The sequence below is a fragment of the Pongo abelii genome, chromosome 1, assembly GCF_028885655.2.
Source record: "Pongo abelii isolate AG06213 chromosome 1, NHGRI_mPonAbe1-v2.0_pri, whole genome shotgun sequence".
Classification (NCBI taxonomy): Eukaryota; Metazoa; Chordata; class Mammalia; order Primates; family Hominidae; genus Pongo; species Pongo abelii.
In genome coordinates, this window is record NC_071985.2 from 25,145,117 (window position 1) to 25,160,201 (window position 15,085).

A 15,085-nucleotide genomic window follows, 5' to 3' on the forward strand; every position below is an offset into this window, starting at 1 on the left:
AGCTCCTGAAGGAAGTGCTAAACATGGAAAGGCACAACCGGTACCAGCCGCTGCAAAATCATGCCAAAATGTAAAGACCATCGAGACTAGGAAGAGACTGCATCAACTAACGAGCAAAATAGCCAGCTAACATCATAATGACAGGATCAAATTCACACATAACAATATTAACTTTAAATGTAAATGGACTAAATGCTCCAATTAAAAGACACAGACTGGCAAATTGGATAAAGAGTCAAGACCCATCAGTGTGCTGTATTCAGGAAACCCATGTCACGTGCAGAGACACACACAGGCTCAAAACAAAAGGATGGAGGAAGATCTACAAAGCAAATGGAAAACAAAAAAAGGCAGGGGTTGCAATCCTAGTCTCTGATAAAACAGACTTTAAACCGACAAAGATCAAAAGAGACAAAGAAGGCCATTACATAATGGTAAAGGGATCAATTCAACAAGAAGAGCTAAGTATCCTAAATATATATGCACCCAATACAGGAGCACCCAGATTCATAAAGCAAGTCCTGAGTGACCTACAAAGAGACTTAAACTCCCACACAATAATAATGGGAGACTTTAACACCCCACTGTCAACATTAGACAGATCAACGAGACAGAAAGTCAACAAGGATACCCAGGAATTGAACTCAGCTCTGCACCAAGTGGACCTAATAGACATCTACAGAACTCTCCACCCCAAATCAACAGAATATACATTTTTTTCAGCACCACACCACACCTATTCCAAAATTGACCACATAGTTGGAAGTAAAGCTCTCCTCAGTAAATGTAAAAGAACAGAAATTATAACAAACTATCTCTCAGATCACAGTGCAATCAAGCTAGAACTCAGGATTAAGAATCTCACTCAAAACCGCTCAACTACATGGAAACTGAACAACTGCTCCTGAATGACTACTGGGTACATAACGAAATGAAGGCAGAAATAAAGATGTTCTTTGAAACCAACGAGAACCAAGACACAACATACCAGAATCTCTGGGATGCATTCAAAGCAGTGTGTAGAGGGAAATTTATAGCACTAAATGCCCACAAGAGAAAGCAGGAAAGATCCAAAATTGACACCCTAACATCACAATTAAAAGAACTAGAAAAGCAAGAGCAAACACATTCAAAAGCTAGCAGAAGGCAAGAAATAACTAAAATCAGAGCAGAACTGAAGGAAATAGAGACACAAAAAACCCTTCAAAAAATTAATGAATCCAGGAGCTGGTTTTTTGAAAGGATCAACAAAATTGATAGACCGCTAGCAAGACTAATAAAGAAAAAAAGAGAGAAGAATCAAATAGACGCAATAAAAAATGATAAAGGGGATATCACCACCGATCCCACAGAAATACAAACTACCATCAGAGAATACTACAAACACCTCTACGCAAATAAACTAGAAAATCTAGAAGAAATGGATAAATTCCTCGACACATACACTCTCCCAAGACTAAACCAGGAAGAAGTTGAATCTCTGAATAGATCAATAACAGGAGCTGAAATTGTGGCAATAATCAATAGCTTACCAACCAAAAAAAGTCCAGGACCAGATGGATTCACAGCCGAATTCTACCAGAGGTACAAGGAGGAACTGGTACCATTCCTTCTGAAACTATTCCAATCAATAGAAAAAGAGGGAATCCTCCCTAACTCATTTTATGAGGCCAGCATCATCCTGATACCAAAGCCAGGCAGAGACACAACCAAAAAAGAGAATTTTAGACCAATATCCTTGATGAACATTGATGCAAAAATCCTCAATAAAATACTGGCAAACCGAATCCAGCAGCACATCAAAAAGCTTATCCACCATGATCAAGTGGGCTTCATCCCTGGGATGCAAGGCTGGTTCAATATATGCAAATCAATAAATGTAATCCAGCATATAAACAGAACCAAAGACAAAAACCACATGATTATCTCAATAGATGCAGAAAAAGCCTTTGACAAAATTCAACAACCCTTCATGCTAAAAACTCTCAATAAATTAGGTATTAATGGGACGTATCTCAAAATAATAAGAGCTATCTATGACAAACCCACAGCCAATATCATACTGAATGGGGAAAAACTGGAAGCATTCCCTTTGAAAACTGGCACAAGACAGGGATGCCCTCTCTCACCACTCCTATTCAACATAGTGTTGGAATTTCTGGCCAGGGCAATTAGGCAGGAGAAGGAAATAAAGAGTATTCAATTAGGAAAAGAGGAAGTCAAATTGTCCCTGTTTGCAGACGACATGATTGTATATCTAGAAAACCCCATCGTCTCAGCCCCAAATCTCCTTAAGCTGATAAGCAACTTCAGCAAAGTCTCAGGATACAAAATCAATGTACAAAAATCACAAGCATTCTTATACACCAACAACAGACAAACAGAGAGCCAAATCATGAGTGAACTCCCATTCACAATTGCTTCAAAGAGAATAAAATACCTAGGAATCCAACTTCCAAGGGACGTGAAGGACCTCTTCAAGGAGAACTACAAACCACTGCTCAAGGAAATAAAAGAGGATACAAACAAATGGAAGAACATTCCATGCTCATGGGTAGGAAGAATCAATATCGTGAAAATGGCCATACTGCCCAAGCTAATTTACAGATTCAATGCCATCCCCATCAAGCTACCAATGACTTTCTTCACAGAATTGGAAAAAACTACTTCAAAGTTCATATGGAACCAAAAAAGAGACCGTATCGCCAAGTCAATCCTAAGCCAAAAGAACAAAGCTAGAGGCATCGCACTACCTGACTTCAAACTATACTACAAGGCTACAGTAACCAAAACAGCATGGTACTGATACCAAAACAGAGATATAAATCAATGGAACAGAACAGAGCCCTCAGAAATAACGCCGCATATCTACAACTATCTGATCTTTGACAAACCTGAGAAAAACAAGCAATGGGGAAAGGATTCCCTATTTAATAAATGGTGCTGGGAAAACTGGCTAGCCATACGTAGAAAGCTGAAACTGGATCCCTTCCTTACACCTTATATAAAAATCAATTCAAGATGGATTAAAGACTTAAACGTTAGACCTAAAACCATTAAAAACCCTAGAAGAAAACCTAGGCATTACCATTCAGGACATAGGCATGGGCAAGGACTTCATGTCTAAAACACCAAAAGCAATGGCAACAAAAGCCAAAATTGACAAATGGGATCTAATTAAACTAAAGAGCTTCTGCACAGCAAAAGAAACTACCATCAGAGTGAACAGGCAACCTACACAATGGGAGAAAATTTTTGCAACCTACTCATCTGACAAAGGGCTAATATCCAGAATCTACAATGAACTCCAACAAATTTACCAGAAAAAAACAAACAACCCCATCAAAAAGTGGGCGAAGGACATGAACAGACACTTCTCAAAAGAAGACATTTATGCAGCCAAAAAACACATGAAAAAATGCTCACCATCACTGGCCATCAGAGAAATGCAAATCAAAACCACAGTGAGATACCATCTCACACCAGTTAGAATGGCAATCATTAAAAAGTCAGAAAACAACAGGTGCTGGAGAGGATGTGGAGAAACAGGAACACTTTTACACTGTTGGTGGGACTGTAAACTAGTTCAACCCTTGTGGAAGTCAGTGTGGCGATTCCTCAGGGATCTAGAACTAGAAATTCCATTTGACCCAGCCATCCCATTACTGGGTATATACCTAAAGGACTATAAATCATGCTGCTATAAAGACACATGAACACGTATGTTTATTGCGGCATTATTCACAATAGCAAAGACTTGGAACCAACCCAAATGTCCATCAATGATAGACTGGATTAAGAAAATGTGGCACATATACACCATGGAATACTATGCAGCCATAAAAAATGATGAGTTCATGTCCTTTCTAGGGACATGGATGAAATTGGAAATCATCATTCTCAGTAAACTATCGCAAGGACAAAAAACCAAAAACCGCATATTCTCACTCATAGGTGGGAATTGAACAATGAGAACACATGGACACAGGAAGGGGATCATCACACTCTGGGGACTGTTGTGGGGTGGGGGGAGAGGGGAGGGATGGCATTGGGAGATATACCTAATGCTAGAAGACGAGTTAGTGGGTGCAGCGCACCAGCATGGCTCATGTATACATATGTAACTAACCTGCACATTGCGCACATGTACCCTAAAACCTAAAGTATAATAATAATAAATAAATAAATAAATAAATAAAAACTTGTGACAACCCCTATCATGTGCCTACCCAATATTCATCTTCCTTACCCCTTCTTCCTGGCTGATGGAATCTCAATTTCGCTTGCTTGGCAATATGTCCAATTTCGGGGCATGAATCATAACCAGTCTAAACCAAGGACAATATGCACACTCCCCTTGTCCAGATTATTTAATGGGTGGATTTATAATACTCTCTGATCAATAAGATGAACAGAAAATCGACTTGGGGGGTGATTTTCCTTCCCAAGTGGAAGGGAGGTTTATGCAGACAGCCCACTTGCTGTCCTGGCCACCTCCAAGCCTATTCCCAGTTCCTGCCTCTGGACAGAGTTGTATGTGGACGTAATGCCTGGAGCCACAGCAGCCATCTTGTGGACTGTAGGGGGAAGGTGGAGAGAATAGCAGAGATGCTAAGTTAGTGCCCTGATGACATGGAATTACTGATCCAGATCCAGAAATACCACCTCCAGGCTGCTTGTTCAGGATGCAGTATGTATAAAGTCATTGGTTTTCAGGCTTTCTGGTTCTTACAGCTGTATATACTCTAACTCTCCCATAACTATTCTCCATAAACACACATGAGCCTCTCTTCATGCAGCTGTGGCAGGCAAGGAATAAGCAGGAGTTCAGTCAGCCATCCTTCCTTAAAGTGAAACCACCTGGATTATCCCCATCTCACAGTACACAAATCCGGGACTGAAAAAGGAACACAAGCTATGCATGCACTTCCTGTCCCAGAACCTCTATCACTCTTCTCACTTTACTTTGTATTAGCCTGAACCTTATGAAACTGACAATATTCAATTCAATGCCTTTTCTGATCCACAAAAAAGGCAATTCCATGTGGTTCAATCTAACTCTTACATATCTCTATGTGAACTAGTCGTCCACCTAAAATAATAAAAAGGTCAGAATCTATTTTAAAGAGTTTATTCAAGAGCAAATGTTGAGGATGAGCCTCCTTGGGAAGCACAGATTCCAAAGAATGGAAGTCAGTGTTCCTCAGTGTAGAAGTGTGGGATTGCTTATATCGACAAAGTTTAGGGAAGCTTAGCAGAATTTCAACATCTTTCTATATAAGGCTTAATGTGTTGTGCTCAAGCCTTTCTATGTAAGGCTTGAGAGGTGTTGTGCTGCATAATAAATTTAGGGTGTCCTAAAATTTTATTTACTTTTACAAAGTGTAGAAGTGGAGAAATTGTTTCCTTCATTTCCAAGCCATGGTGAATCCTTGAGCAACAGAGAACAAAATAATAATAGTAAATGGTGCTAGGAGAGATGCAGCAAAGATGCAGCTTTTGTTGAGTCACCCTGGGAGAAAGGTTTGCTGTTTATCAACTGGATACACAGCCTTGGCCTCTGGGTACTCTAAACTAGCACTAGTCAATAGAACTTTCTACAGTGATGGAAATATTCTATTCTGCACTGTCCAACAGAGTAGTCACTATCCACATTGGCTAGTAAGCACTTGAAATGTGGCCTACTGTGACTGAGAAAATCCATTTTAATTATATTTAATTTTAATTCATTTCAATTTCAATAGCCACATGTGGCTAGTAGCTACTGTGTTAGTCAAAGTTCTCCCAAGAAACAGAACCAACAGGAGATACATGTTAAATAATATATATAATATAAACTATACATGTCACATATTATATATTTTTATGTGTGTACATATATATTGTATACATATACATATTGCCTGCCACTGCTGCATTAAGAGTACACACACATAAAATATATAATATGTGATGTGTATATTATATATATTATTTAATATAATATTACATATATAACATGTATATATGTACACACACACATAAAATATATAGTATGTGATATGTATCTTTCACACACACAAGCATACACATACATGCATACAGAGAAAGAGAAATTTTAAGAACTCACGCAATCATAGAGGCTAAGAGGTCCCATGATCTACTATCTGCAAGCTGAGGCCCAGGAAGGCTGGTAGTGTAGTTCTGTCCTAGTCTGAAGGCCTGAGAACCAGGGGAGCCAACAGTGTAAGTCTCAGTCCACGAACAGAAGTAGATTGATGCCCCAGCTCAAGCAGTCAGGCAGAAAAAGAGGCAAGTTCTCCCTTCCTTTGCCTTCTGTTCTATTCAGGCTCTTCTGCCATGATTGTGAGGCCTCCCCAGCCATGTGGTACTGTGAGTCAATAAAACCTCTTTCCTTTATAAATTGCCCAGTTTCAGGTATGTGTTTATTAGCAACATTAGAACAGACGAATACAATAACCATAGTAGTAACTGTCATTTATTAAGTGCTTTATATATGCCAAGTGCTATGCTAACGGTGTTACAAACTTTATCTCATTTCATCTTCAGAAAAACCCAGTGGGGTAGGTATTATTATTAATTCCTTTTATAGATGATGAAACTTAGGCTAAAAAGGTAATTTACCAAGATCACATGCTCGTTATTGGTACCACCAAGAGATTCAACCCATTGCACCAAGCCTGGATCTTAAGAAAACCTGTTTCTAACCACTATTCCTCCATATGAAGCAAAAGGAGGACTAAACTCGAAATCCAAAGGCTGGCTTCTAGTTCTCCTTCTTCCTCTTGTCCTCTGGAGCTGTACGGATGGTTGCGTACCTCTGAATCTCAGTTTCCTCAGCATAAAACGAGGCTAGTCCTCCCACCCTGCATGTGTCACAAGGTTGTCACAGTGACTGAATGAGTAAGGGGGGTCTAGAAGATACCTCAAGGGGCTGAAAAGCAAACAAAAAAGCCTCGATGCCATGGCTCACACCAGTAATCCCAGTGCTTTGGGAGGCCAAGGTGGGAGATCGCTTGAGGCCAGAGTTCAAGACCAGCCTGGGCAGCATAGCAAGACCCTGCCTCTAAAAAAAAAAAAAAAGTTTCAAAAATTAGGCAGGTGTGTTGGTGCATGCCTGTAGTCCCAGGAAGGCTGGAGGATCCCTTGGCACCCAAGAATCCAAGGCTACAGTGAGCTATGATTGCACCACTGCACTCCAGACTGGGTGACAGAGACCTTGTCTCTAAAAAAACTAAATAAATAAAAATAAAAAATAAGACAAGGTCTGAAGGCAGGCACCAAGTCTGCCTGGCATCCCCAGTATTTTGCACTCAATTAATGTTTATTGAAGTAATAATGCATCTGAAAGTGCTTAGAAAGCTGTAGAGCATAATAAAGTATGAGGTTCATGAATCACTGCAGTCTGTGGCCACCTCGGGTGAGGGCTGGCTCTGCTGCTAAAGCCTCCCCAGGGTATCTAGAGAATTCATCTCTAAGGTACATAAACCTTAGACCTCTAAGCACTAGAAATGAACAGCATTCCATTATCCAGTCTACAAATTTCAGTAGCGAACCATAAGCATGCTGACCTGCCACTTGTTAAAGGATCGCTCGGTTTATCAAGCTTTATGATGAAAGGGTCTTTTCCGCATTCCTTACCCTCCTCAAGGCACCCCCATCATTCCCAAGGCCCAGCACACAGCATTAACACCTCCACTGGGTTGGCAGTAATAACATCCTAGTGTTTCTCCTCAGCAAAGATTTGCTCAGAAATAAAAAAGACAAGAATATATTTCCCTAATGGCAAATGCAGCAACTTGGATCGAGACTGTTATTCTAAGTGAAGTATCTCAGGAATGGAAAACCAAACATCGTATGTTCTCACTCATAGGTGGGAGTTAAGCTATAAGGACACAAAGGCATAAGAATGATATAACAGACTACGGGGATTTAGGGGGAAGGGTGGGAGGGGGTGAGGGATAAAAGACTACACACTGGGTACAGTGTACACTGTTTAGGTGATGGGTGCACCAAAATCTCAGAAATCACCACTAAAGAACTTATCCATGTAACCAAACACCACCTGCTCCCCAAAAACTACTGAAATAATAATAATAATAATAAACTACAAAAAAAGGAATATCTTTCCCCTCAGAGAGAAACATCCTGGAAGGCGAGGCATCAAACGCCACCCCACGGGAGTGAGTAAACACTGTGGGGTTGAGATCAGCCCCACCGCAGCCTACAAAAATGCTGTGTGTAATCAGAGTTTCAGCATCCTGATTTATGAAATGGCTCCGTTAAATAGGCTCCCAGCTAGCATTTCTGCACACACTATGGGGCGTGCAGAACAGGCTCCTGCTCCAAGGCGTGCTCAGCACTGTCCCATGGGAGTATGGGGGTCATCCTACCGCTGCCACCAACCTCCATCAGGTCAAGAGAGCAGAGAGATAGGGGAAAATGCAAGAAACTGAGATAAAGACACATGCCAAAAAACAAACAAACAAACAAACAAAAACACCATATCCCACAGGCTAGAACAGTCATACCTGGACATCACAGTATGCAAGATGCCCCATCTCCAGGATCCAGGTGAAATCTTCCCCTATCCCCTAAAAACAGCCCTTAACTTCCCTGTCACTGAAACAGAAGCAGAGCTGGGGAAGTGGGTGGAGCCATCTGGCTTTATACCTATATCTCCTTAAAAAAAAAAAAAAAAAAGAGGGGGGCCAGGAAGGGCTCACGAGGAAAGAGTGTGTCCTTAGCACTGCATAGAGACAGATTTTCTGGCGGGGATGATGCGATGATGGCAGAGGGTAGGAAAACGTGCTGCAAAGTTTACAATCTGCCCCATCTGTTCAGCGCTGTTCTGTCCATGGCAGGCGCCGAATGGCTTATTTGCTCTTGCAGTGCAGACCCATGCAGGGGCCAGGCTGTCTGGGGAGGCCTACAGAGACATGGAGGGCCAGCACCACTGCCTGGGGCATGCAGAGGCCCAACCCCAAAGGCAGAAAGCCCATGACTCTTCATGGCAGCCCTTTTGCTTTGAGATCTAGGAACTTTTCATCTCTAGCATTGAGCTAGGCTTTGAAAACACAAGGATGAATAAGATGCCATACCTGCCCTCTAAGGTTCACAGTCTCGTGGGAAACCCATAGATGTGGCCCAGTGGTAGCACCTGGAGTTGACTATGAAGTCAGCAAGGTAAGTTGAGCTGTGAAGGGCTTTATGTGTCCCAAGCCAAAGTGCATGGATTTTTTTTTTTTTTTTTTGAGACAGAGTCTCGCTTTGTCCCCAGGCTGGAGTGCAGTGGCACAATCTCGGCTCACTGCAACCTCCGCCTCCTGGTTCAAGCGATTCTCCTGCCTCAGCCTCTCAAGTAGCTGGGACTACAGGCACGTGCCACCATGCCCAGCTAATTTTTGTATTTTTAGTAGAGACAGGGTTTCACCATGTTGGCTAGAATAGTCTCTATCTCTTGACCTCATGATCTGCCCACCTCGGCCTCCCAAAGTGCTGGGATTACAGGGGTAAGCCACCGCGCCCGGGCAGTTCATGGATTTTTTTTCTCTACATTTGTGGGTCATAAAACACAATCCAGAGGGTACAGGAAGAAAATACTAAAATGTTCATGTATTTATTTTTGTACAAGTAAATATATAATAAGCTAAGCTTTATTAATATTCACTCTAAGCAACAACCTTCGTACCTTCACTTGGTCCGCTCATCAGTGACCACAAGTCACAGGGTCTTGAGTGATCCTGGGGGAACAGCGGGCATCCCACTGGATGGCTTGACAGTGGCGATTCCACTTCTCGGCTCTTGTTCAGCATGACGTGGCCTATTATAGACAAGCCTGGGTAAGCGGAACTACAGAGAGGATCCCACGTTTAACTATCCCCAAAGTGGGCAAGAGGCTTAAGCTTTTTTCAAAAAAGAAACTGTGGATTGAAGTAATAATGCAAAACAAGATGAACAGCAAGAAAGAGGCAGACCTGACAAGTTGTTAGCCACATTTCAAGGGCAAACAAGACAATATAATCAGATCTCACAAGCCAGCCAAAAAGTTTTCAAATTACCAAAAGACTCTTTGAAACATGGCTTAGTGTGTGCTGTTGCTAATGAGGAATCTAACCCTAAGTGTAACTGTGCTCAAGATATTAGCTGACAACTGTAATGAAACCATTGCAGTTAACAAGACATTTTAAAATACTGTTTTCATTTTCTTTACTGTTTTTTGAGTTAATATTTGTGTATACTTTACAATGAGCATAATATATTGGTACAGTCATGCATGTATAAAAGTACACATAAATGAGCATACATCTGCTGGGAGTGCATACTCAACACTTTTCACTGCTAAAGAGTGGTAATCAAATCAATGCCACTGTAAATAGCCTAGACCCCAGCCCAGACCCTCCTGTTCTTGAAGAGTGGTAATCAAATCAATGCAACTGTAAATAGCCTAGACCCCCGCCCAGACCCTCCTGTTCTTGGTTTTCACCTTCCAGAAGCAGTAGAAAAACACTAAAAACATTAAAAGTGGGGCACTGCCTACTAAAACTTTGTCAAAGATCATTCCAAAGAGTAAGACCTGCTGGTTTAACCAAACTCTTTCTTCCTAGTCACGGCCATATGCCAGACAGGAACAGGTACCCAGCTAAATCTCAGCTCTGCAACTCACCAAGATGTGGGGCAATTCAAGTCACTTCTCTGGCCTAGGCTCCACACATGCAAAATAAGGAAGTGTGAGGTAGTATGGGAGGCAGAGAAGGGGCTTCTGTCTTAATGGGGGTTTTGTTGTTGTTGTTTATTTTTTGAGACAGGGTCTCACTCTCGCCAAGGCTGGAATGCGGTGGCATGATCATGCCTCACTGCAGCCTCAACCTCCCTGGGCTCAGGTGATCCTGCCACACACCCTCCCAAGTGGCTGGGACTACAGGCTTACACCACCACACCCAGTTAATTTTTGTATTTTTCGTAGAGACAGGATTTTGCTATATTGCTCAGGCTGTTCTTGAACGCCTGGCTTCAAGTGATCCGCCCACCTCAGCCTCCCAAAGTGGTGGGATTACAGGTGTGAGCCATTATGCCCAGCTTATTTTAATGTTAATTCTTTATCTTAATATGTATTTGAAAAATAGCAATTTTCCATTTATGATGGTGGTCTTTTTAAAATCAACTTATGTAAGTTTTACAGGAGTAGATATTAAAATACTAAGCAAATAATATAGCTAGTGGGCAGATTTAGATGTCAAAAATTGGGGGCTGGAGTGTAACTGTGGACTCAGAAACCCTGGCTACATGATATTTATCTAGTGCCCAGGTCTGAAACTCCATGATTATTCTTAACCTGTATGCATATAAACTAAAATATTGTAAGGCCCTTATAGCAAACAATAGGACTTAGACAAGTATGTTCCAGTTCAGTTCAGTAGATCATTTTATCCCTCTTGGTGTCTGGCCCCTGATTTAAGATGAACAAATGAAAATCCAAAGAAGATGAATAAAGTGGCTTTTTGTGGTGACAGCTCCTGCTGCTGTTGGAGATGAGGTTTGAAGCAGAGGGGTGTTTGTTTGTTTGTTGCTTTAATAAAGAAAGCTCTCTGCCTTGCCGCTGTGGGAGTCTAAAACTACTGTAGAAAGAAATGTCCAAATACCAGCAAAGGGAGGGAAGGAACGTGAGCCTCAGACCCTGTCGCTCACCCAGACGCCCTCTCCCGGCAGAAACGTGCGGGTTTGGTGCCCCCTGCTGGCCCTTTTCTGACAAAGATGGACACCCAACCACGGAGGGTCTGGGAAGACCACTGAAAAGTGAGCCTCTCAATGGTTGTGTGAGTGCGCAGTCTTGCAAAAATGCACCTGAAACAACAGCAATGCATAATGCATGATTGTTAAGAAAATAGATCCCATGAAGTAGCTCTGTGTCTCCTCCTTCATGCCACTATATTGAATTAATGTGTAACTTGAATAGACAACAGCAGAACCCGGGGGAAAATTCGAAAGGCCTCTTCTCATCACTGCTTCTGTCCTCAGCCAAATGGTTCCCCGTGTTCTCCAGGTGCACTGAGAACACACTTAGCTTTTGCAATAGCCCTTACGTGCATCTGAACTGAGGCTGGGAAGTGGGGCTCGGGCATTGCAATCATTTCCTCAAGAAACAAGCTGGCCAGGCACAGGGGCTCACACCTGTAATCCCATCACTTTGGGAAGCTGAGGCAGGAGGATCACTTGAGTCCAGGAGTTCAAGACCAGCCTAAGCAACATAGAGAGACCCCCCCCGCTCCCCAACCCCCAACTCTACAAAAATAAAATAAAAAACAATTAGCCAGGTGTGGTGGTATGTGCCTATAGTCCCAGCTACTCAGTGGGACGATTGCTTGAATCTGGAAGGTTTAGGCTGCAGTGAGCTGTGATCACACCACTGCACTCCAGCCTGAGTGACAGAGCAAGATACACTGTTTAAAAAAAAGCTAGATAGCACAAATTGTAAATTATACAAAGGGATACAGGCTGTGGGCAGGGTCTCTGCTCTCAAAGGGCTTTCCATCTAGAAAAAGAGATAAAAACAGAAATGGTTAATAATGTCAGTTACCATTTATTAAGCCAGCCACTTTACCATTATCTCCAGTGTTAACAACAATGCTGTAAGCTAATAATTGCCACGTTGCAGATGGGTAAACAGGTTCAAAGAGGCCAAAGGACAGAGGCCAAAAGCGGGAGAGCCAGGTCTCCAACCCTGGTCAGCCTGATTCTGAACTCCATTCTGTGTTCACTCACATCATTTTTAGCTTAGTTCCCCTATACACGTGGGAAGATAAACTACACCCACCCACACGTGGGCCCACACACAAACGGGGAGGGCATGTACCCGTGACAGTAGCCACCTCAGGGGATGGAGGAAGGTAAATGGGCTGGAGGGGTGGCAGGGTGGGTGGGATGAAGGAAATACAAATGTGTTCTTTCTTTTATTTTAAAAACAAACAAGGTTTAAAGCCCACATATACCTCATGGTATGTTGTTAGACAAAAATGCTTTTAAATGCAAATAAAAATTGTTAAATGTAAAAAATGTCAACATTTGTTCATTTTGGTTGACGGGTACCTTGCTATTCATTATTGTATTCTCTGTATAGCTCCATTTTTTCTTTTTTGTTTTTGAAACAAGGGCTCACTCTGTTGCCTCAGCTGAAGCGCAGAGGCACCATCATAGTTCACTGTAACCTCAAACACCTGGGCTCAAGTGATTTCCCCCTCAGCCTCCCAAGTAGCTAGAACTACAGGCGTGCACCACCACGCCTCACTAATTTTTTAATTTTCTGTAGAGATGGGGGTCTCACTTTGTTGCCCAGGCTAGTCTCAAATTCCTGACCTCAAGCGATCCTCTGCCTTGGCCTCTCAAAGTGCTAGGATCACAGGCATGAGCCACCATGCCCATTCTTAGCTCCAAACTTTTTTTTTTTTTTGAGACGGAGTTTCGCTCTTGTTGCCCAGGCTGGAGTGCAATGGCACGATCTCGGCTCACTGCAACCTCCACCTCCAGGGTTCAAGTGATTCTCCTGCCTCAGCCTCCCTAGTAGCTAGGATTACAGGCATGTGCCACCACGCCCAGCTAATTTTGTATTTTTAGTAGAGACGGGGTTTCTCCATGTTGGTCAGGCTGGTCTCGAACTCCTGACCTCAGGTGATCCACCCGCCTCGGCCTCCCAAAGTGCTGGGATTACAGGCATGAGCCACCGCACCTGGCCAGCTCCAAACTTTTAAAAATTTTCTTAAATTTGTTTTGTTTGAGATAGGATCTTGTCCTGTCACCCAGGTTGGAGTGCAGTGGCATGATCATAGTTCACTGCAGCCTTGCCCTCCTAAACGCAAAGGCTCCTCCTACTTCAGCCTCCTGAATAACTGGGACTACAGGTGTATGCCACCACACCCAGGTAATTTCTTAATTTTTTATAGGCAAGGAGTCTTGCTATGTTGCCCAGTCTGGTTGCAAACCAGCCTCCAATGATCTTCCCACCTCAGCCTCCCAACATGCTAGGATTACAGGCATGAGCCACCACACCTGGCCTAGTAAATAATATTTTTATTTAGGAAGAAAGAAGGAAAGAAACCGAAAGGAAATAAGTATCCTCCAAGGATCTGAATATGAAATCATGAAAACCAGTCTACCCACTTTGTAATCACATGCGAGTCTGACTATGAACCCACAGGTTCAATCCAAGTGGAGAATACTCAGCTATTTACACAGTGGCTTTTGTCTGGGGACCTCAAAGCACTTCACAAACACAAATTAATTCCACCTCTTGTCACCTCCTAAAAGATGGAGGAGTATTTTACAGATTATTAAATAGGGTCTGGGGAAAATGAAGTGTCTTATCTAACATCACACCATGAGTTACAGACTGAATTGGGAATAGAGCCTTGGAAACGACAAGCAGCCCTCTGGCCTAACCACAACTGTGACGGCATCACTGATAAAGGAGAAACCTATAGCATCTGCTGCTCCCATTCTTCTCGTGATATATTGTAATGCACTGTGCCTTTAAGAAGCAGGCCTTTCAAAGAGGTCAGCCTCCCTTTCCTCACATTAAGCCTCATCTGAAAATATCCTACCATGGTAAACACAGATCTTTTTCAGGGACAACCCAAACCACATCCTCTGGCTTACATTTTGCATCTCCAGCCAGGCTGTGTTCAGTGCTGGCCTGTGGTGGGATGAAACAACTCTCCTCCTTTCCCCCTTGCCCCTTCTCCCAGAGGACAAAGCCAGGGAAGAAGGGGGCAACCTGTTACCATCAGACCTCAGTGCCAGGGAGGCCTGGTGTGTGCTGAGCCAGGACAGACAGTATGTGCTCCAGAACCCCCTTTAGAGTGTCAGTCAGTAAACTCTGGTTGTGCCATCCTGGAACCCGGCTCCTCTGTGTTTCTTCTTACCTGCCTACCTGAGCCCCACGGCATCAAGGTCAATGACTGCATTGACTGGCGAGAATATTAATATGGTTCTAGTTCTTTTTTTTTTTTTTTTTTTTTTTGAGACAGGGTCTTGTTCTGTTGCCCAGGCTGGAGTGCAGTGGCATGATCATGGCTCACTACAGCCTCAAACT

General features: G+C 42.7%; 1 protein-coding gene and 1 long non-coding RNA gene across 2 annotated transcripts in view; both read right to left on the reverse strand.

Annotated features, from left to right (window-relative positions):
• LOC134759398 (splicing factor, arginine/serine-rich 19-like) overlaps positions 1-15,085 on the reverse strand; it is a 101,913-nt gene that overhangs the window by 10,352 nt on the left and 76,476 nt on the right. The window contains exon 3 of the mRNA XM_063723709.1: positions 9,692-9,823. Coding sequence (XP_063579779.1) covers positions 9,692-9,823 — 132 coding nt within the window. The remainder of the gene's footprint in view (positions 1-9,691; positions 9,824-15,085) is intronic.
• Positions 10,195-12,986, reverse strand: LOC134760260 (uncharacterized). The gene is made up of 2 exons (XR_010137449.1): positions 12,493-12,986; positions 10,195-11,844 (listed from the first exon to the last, which is right to left on the reverse strand). It is a non-coding gene; the product is annotated as an uncharacterized LOC134760260 (long non-coding RNA).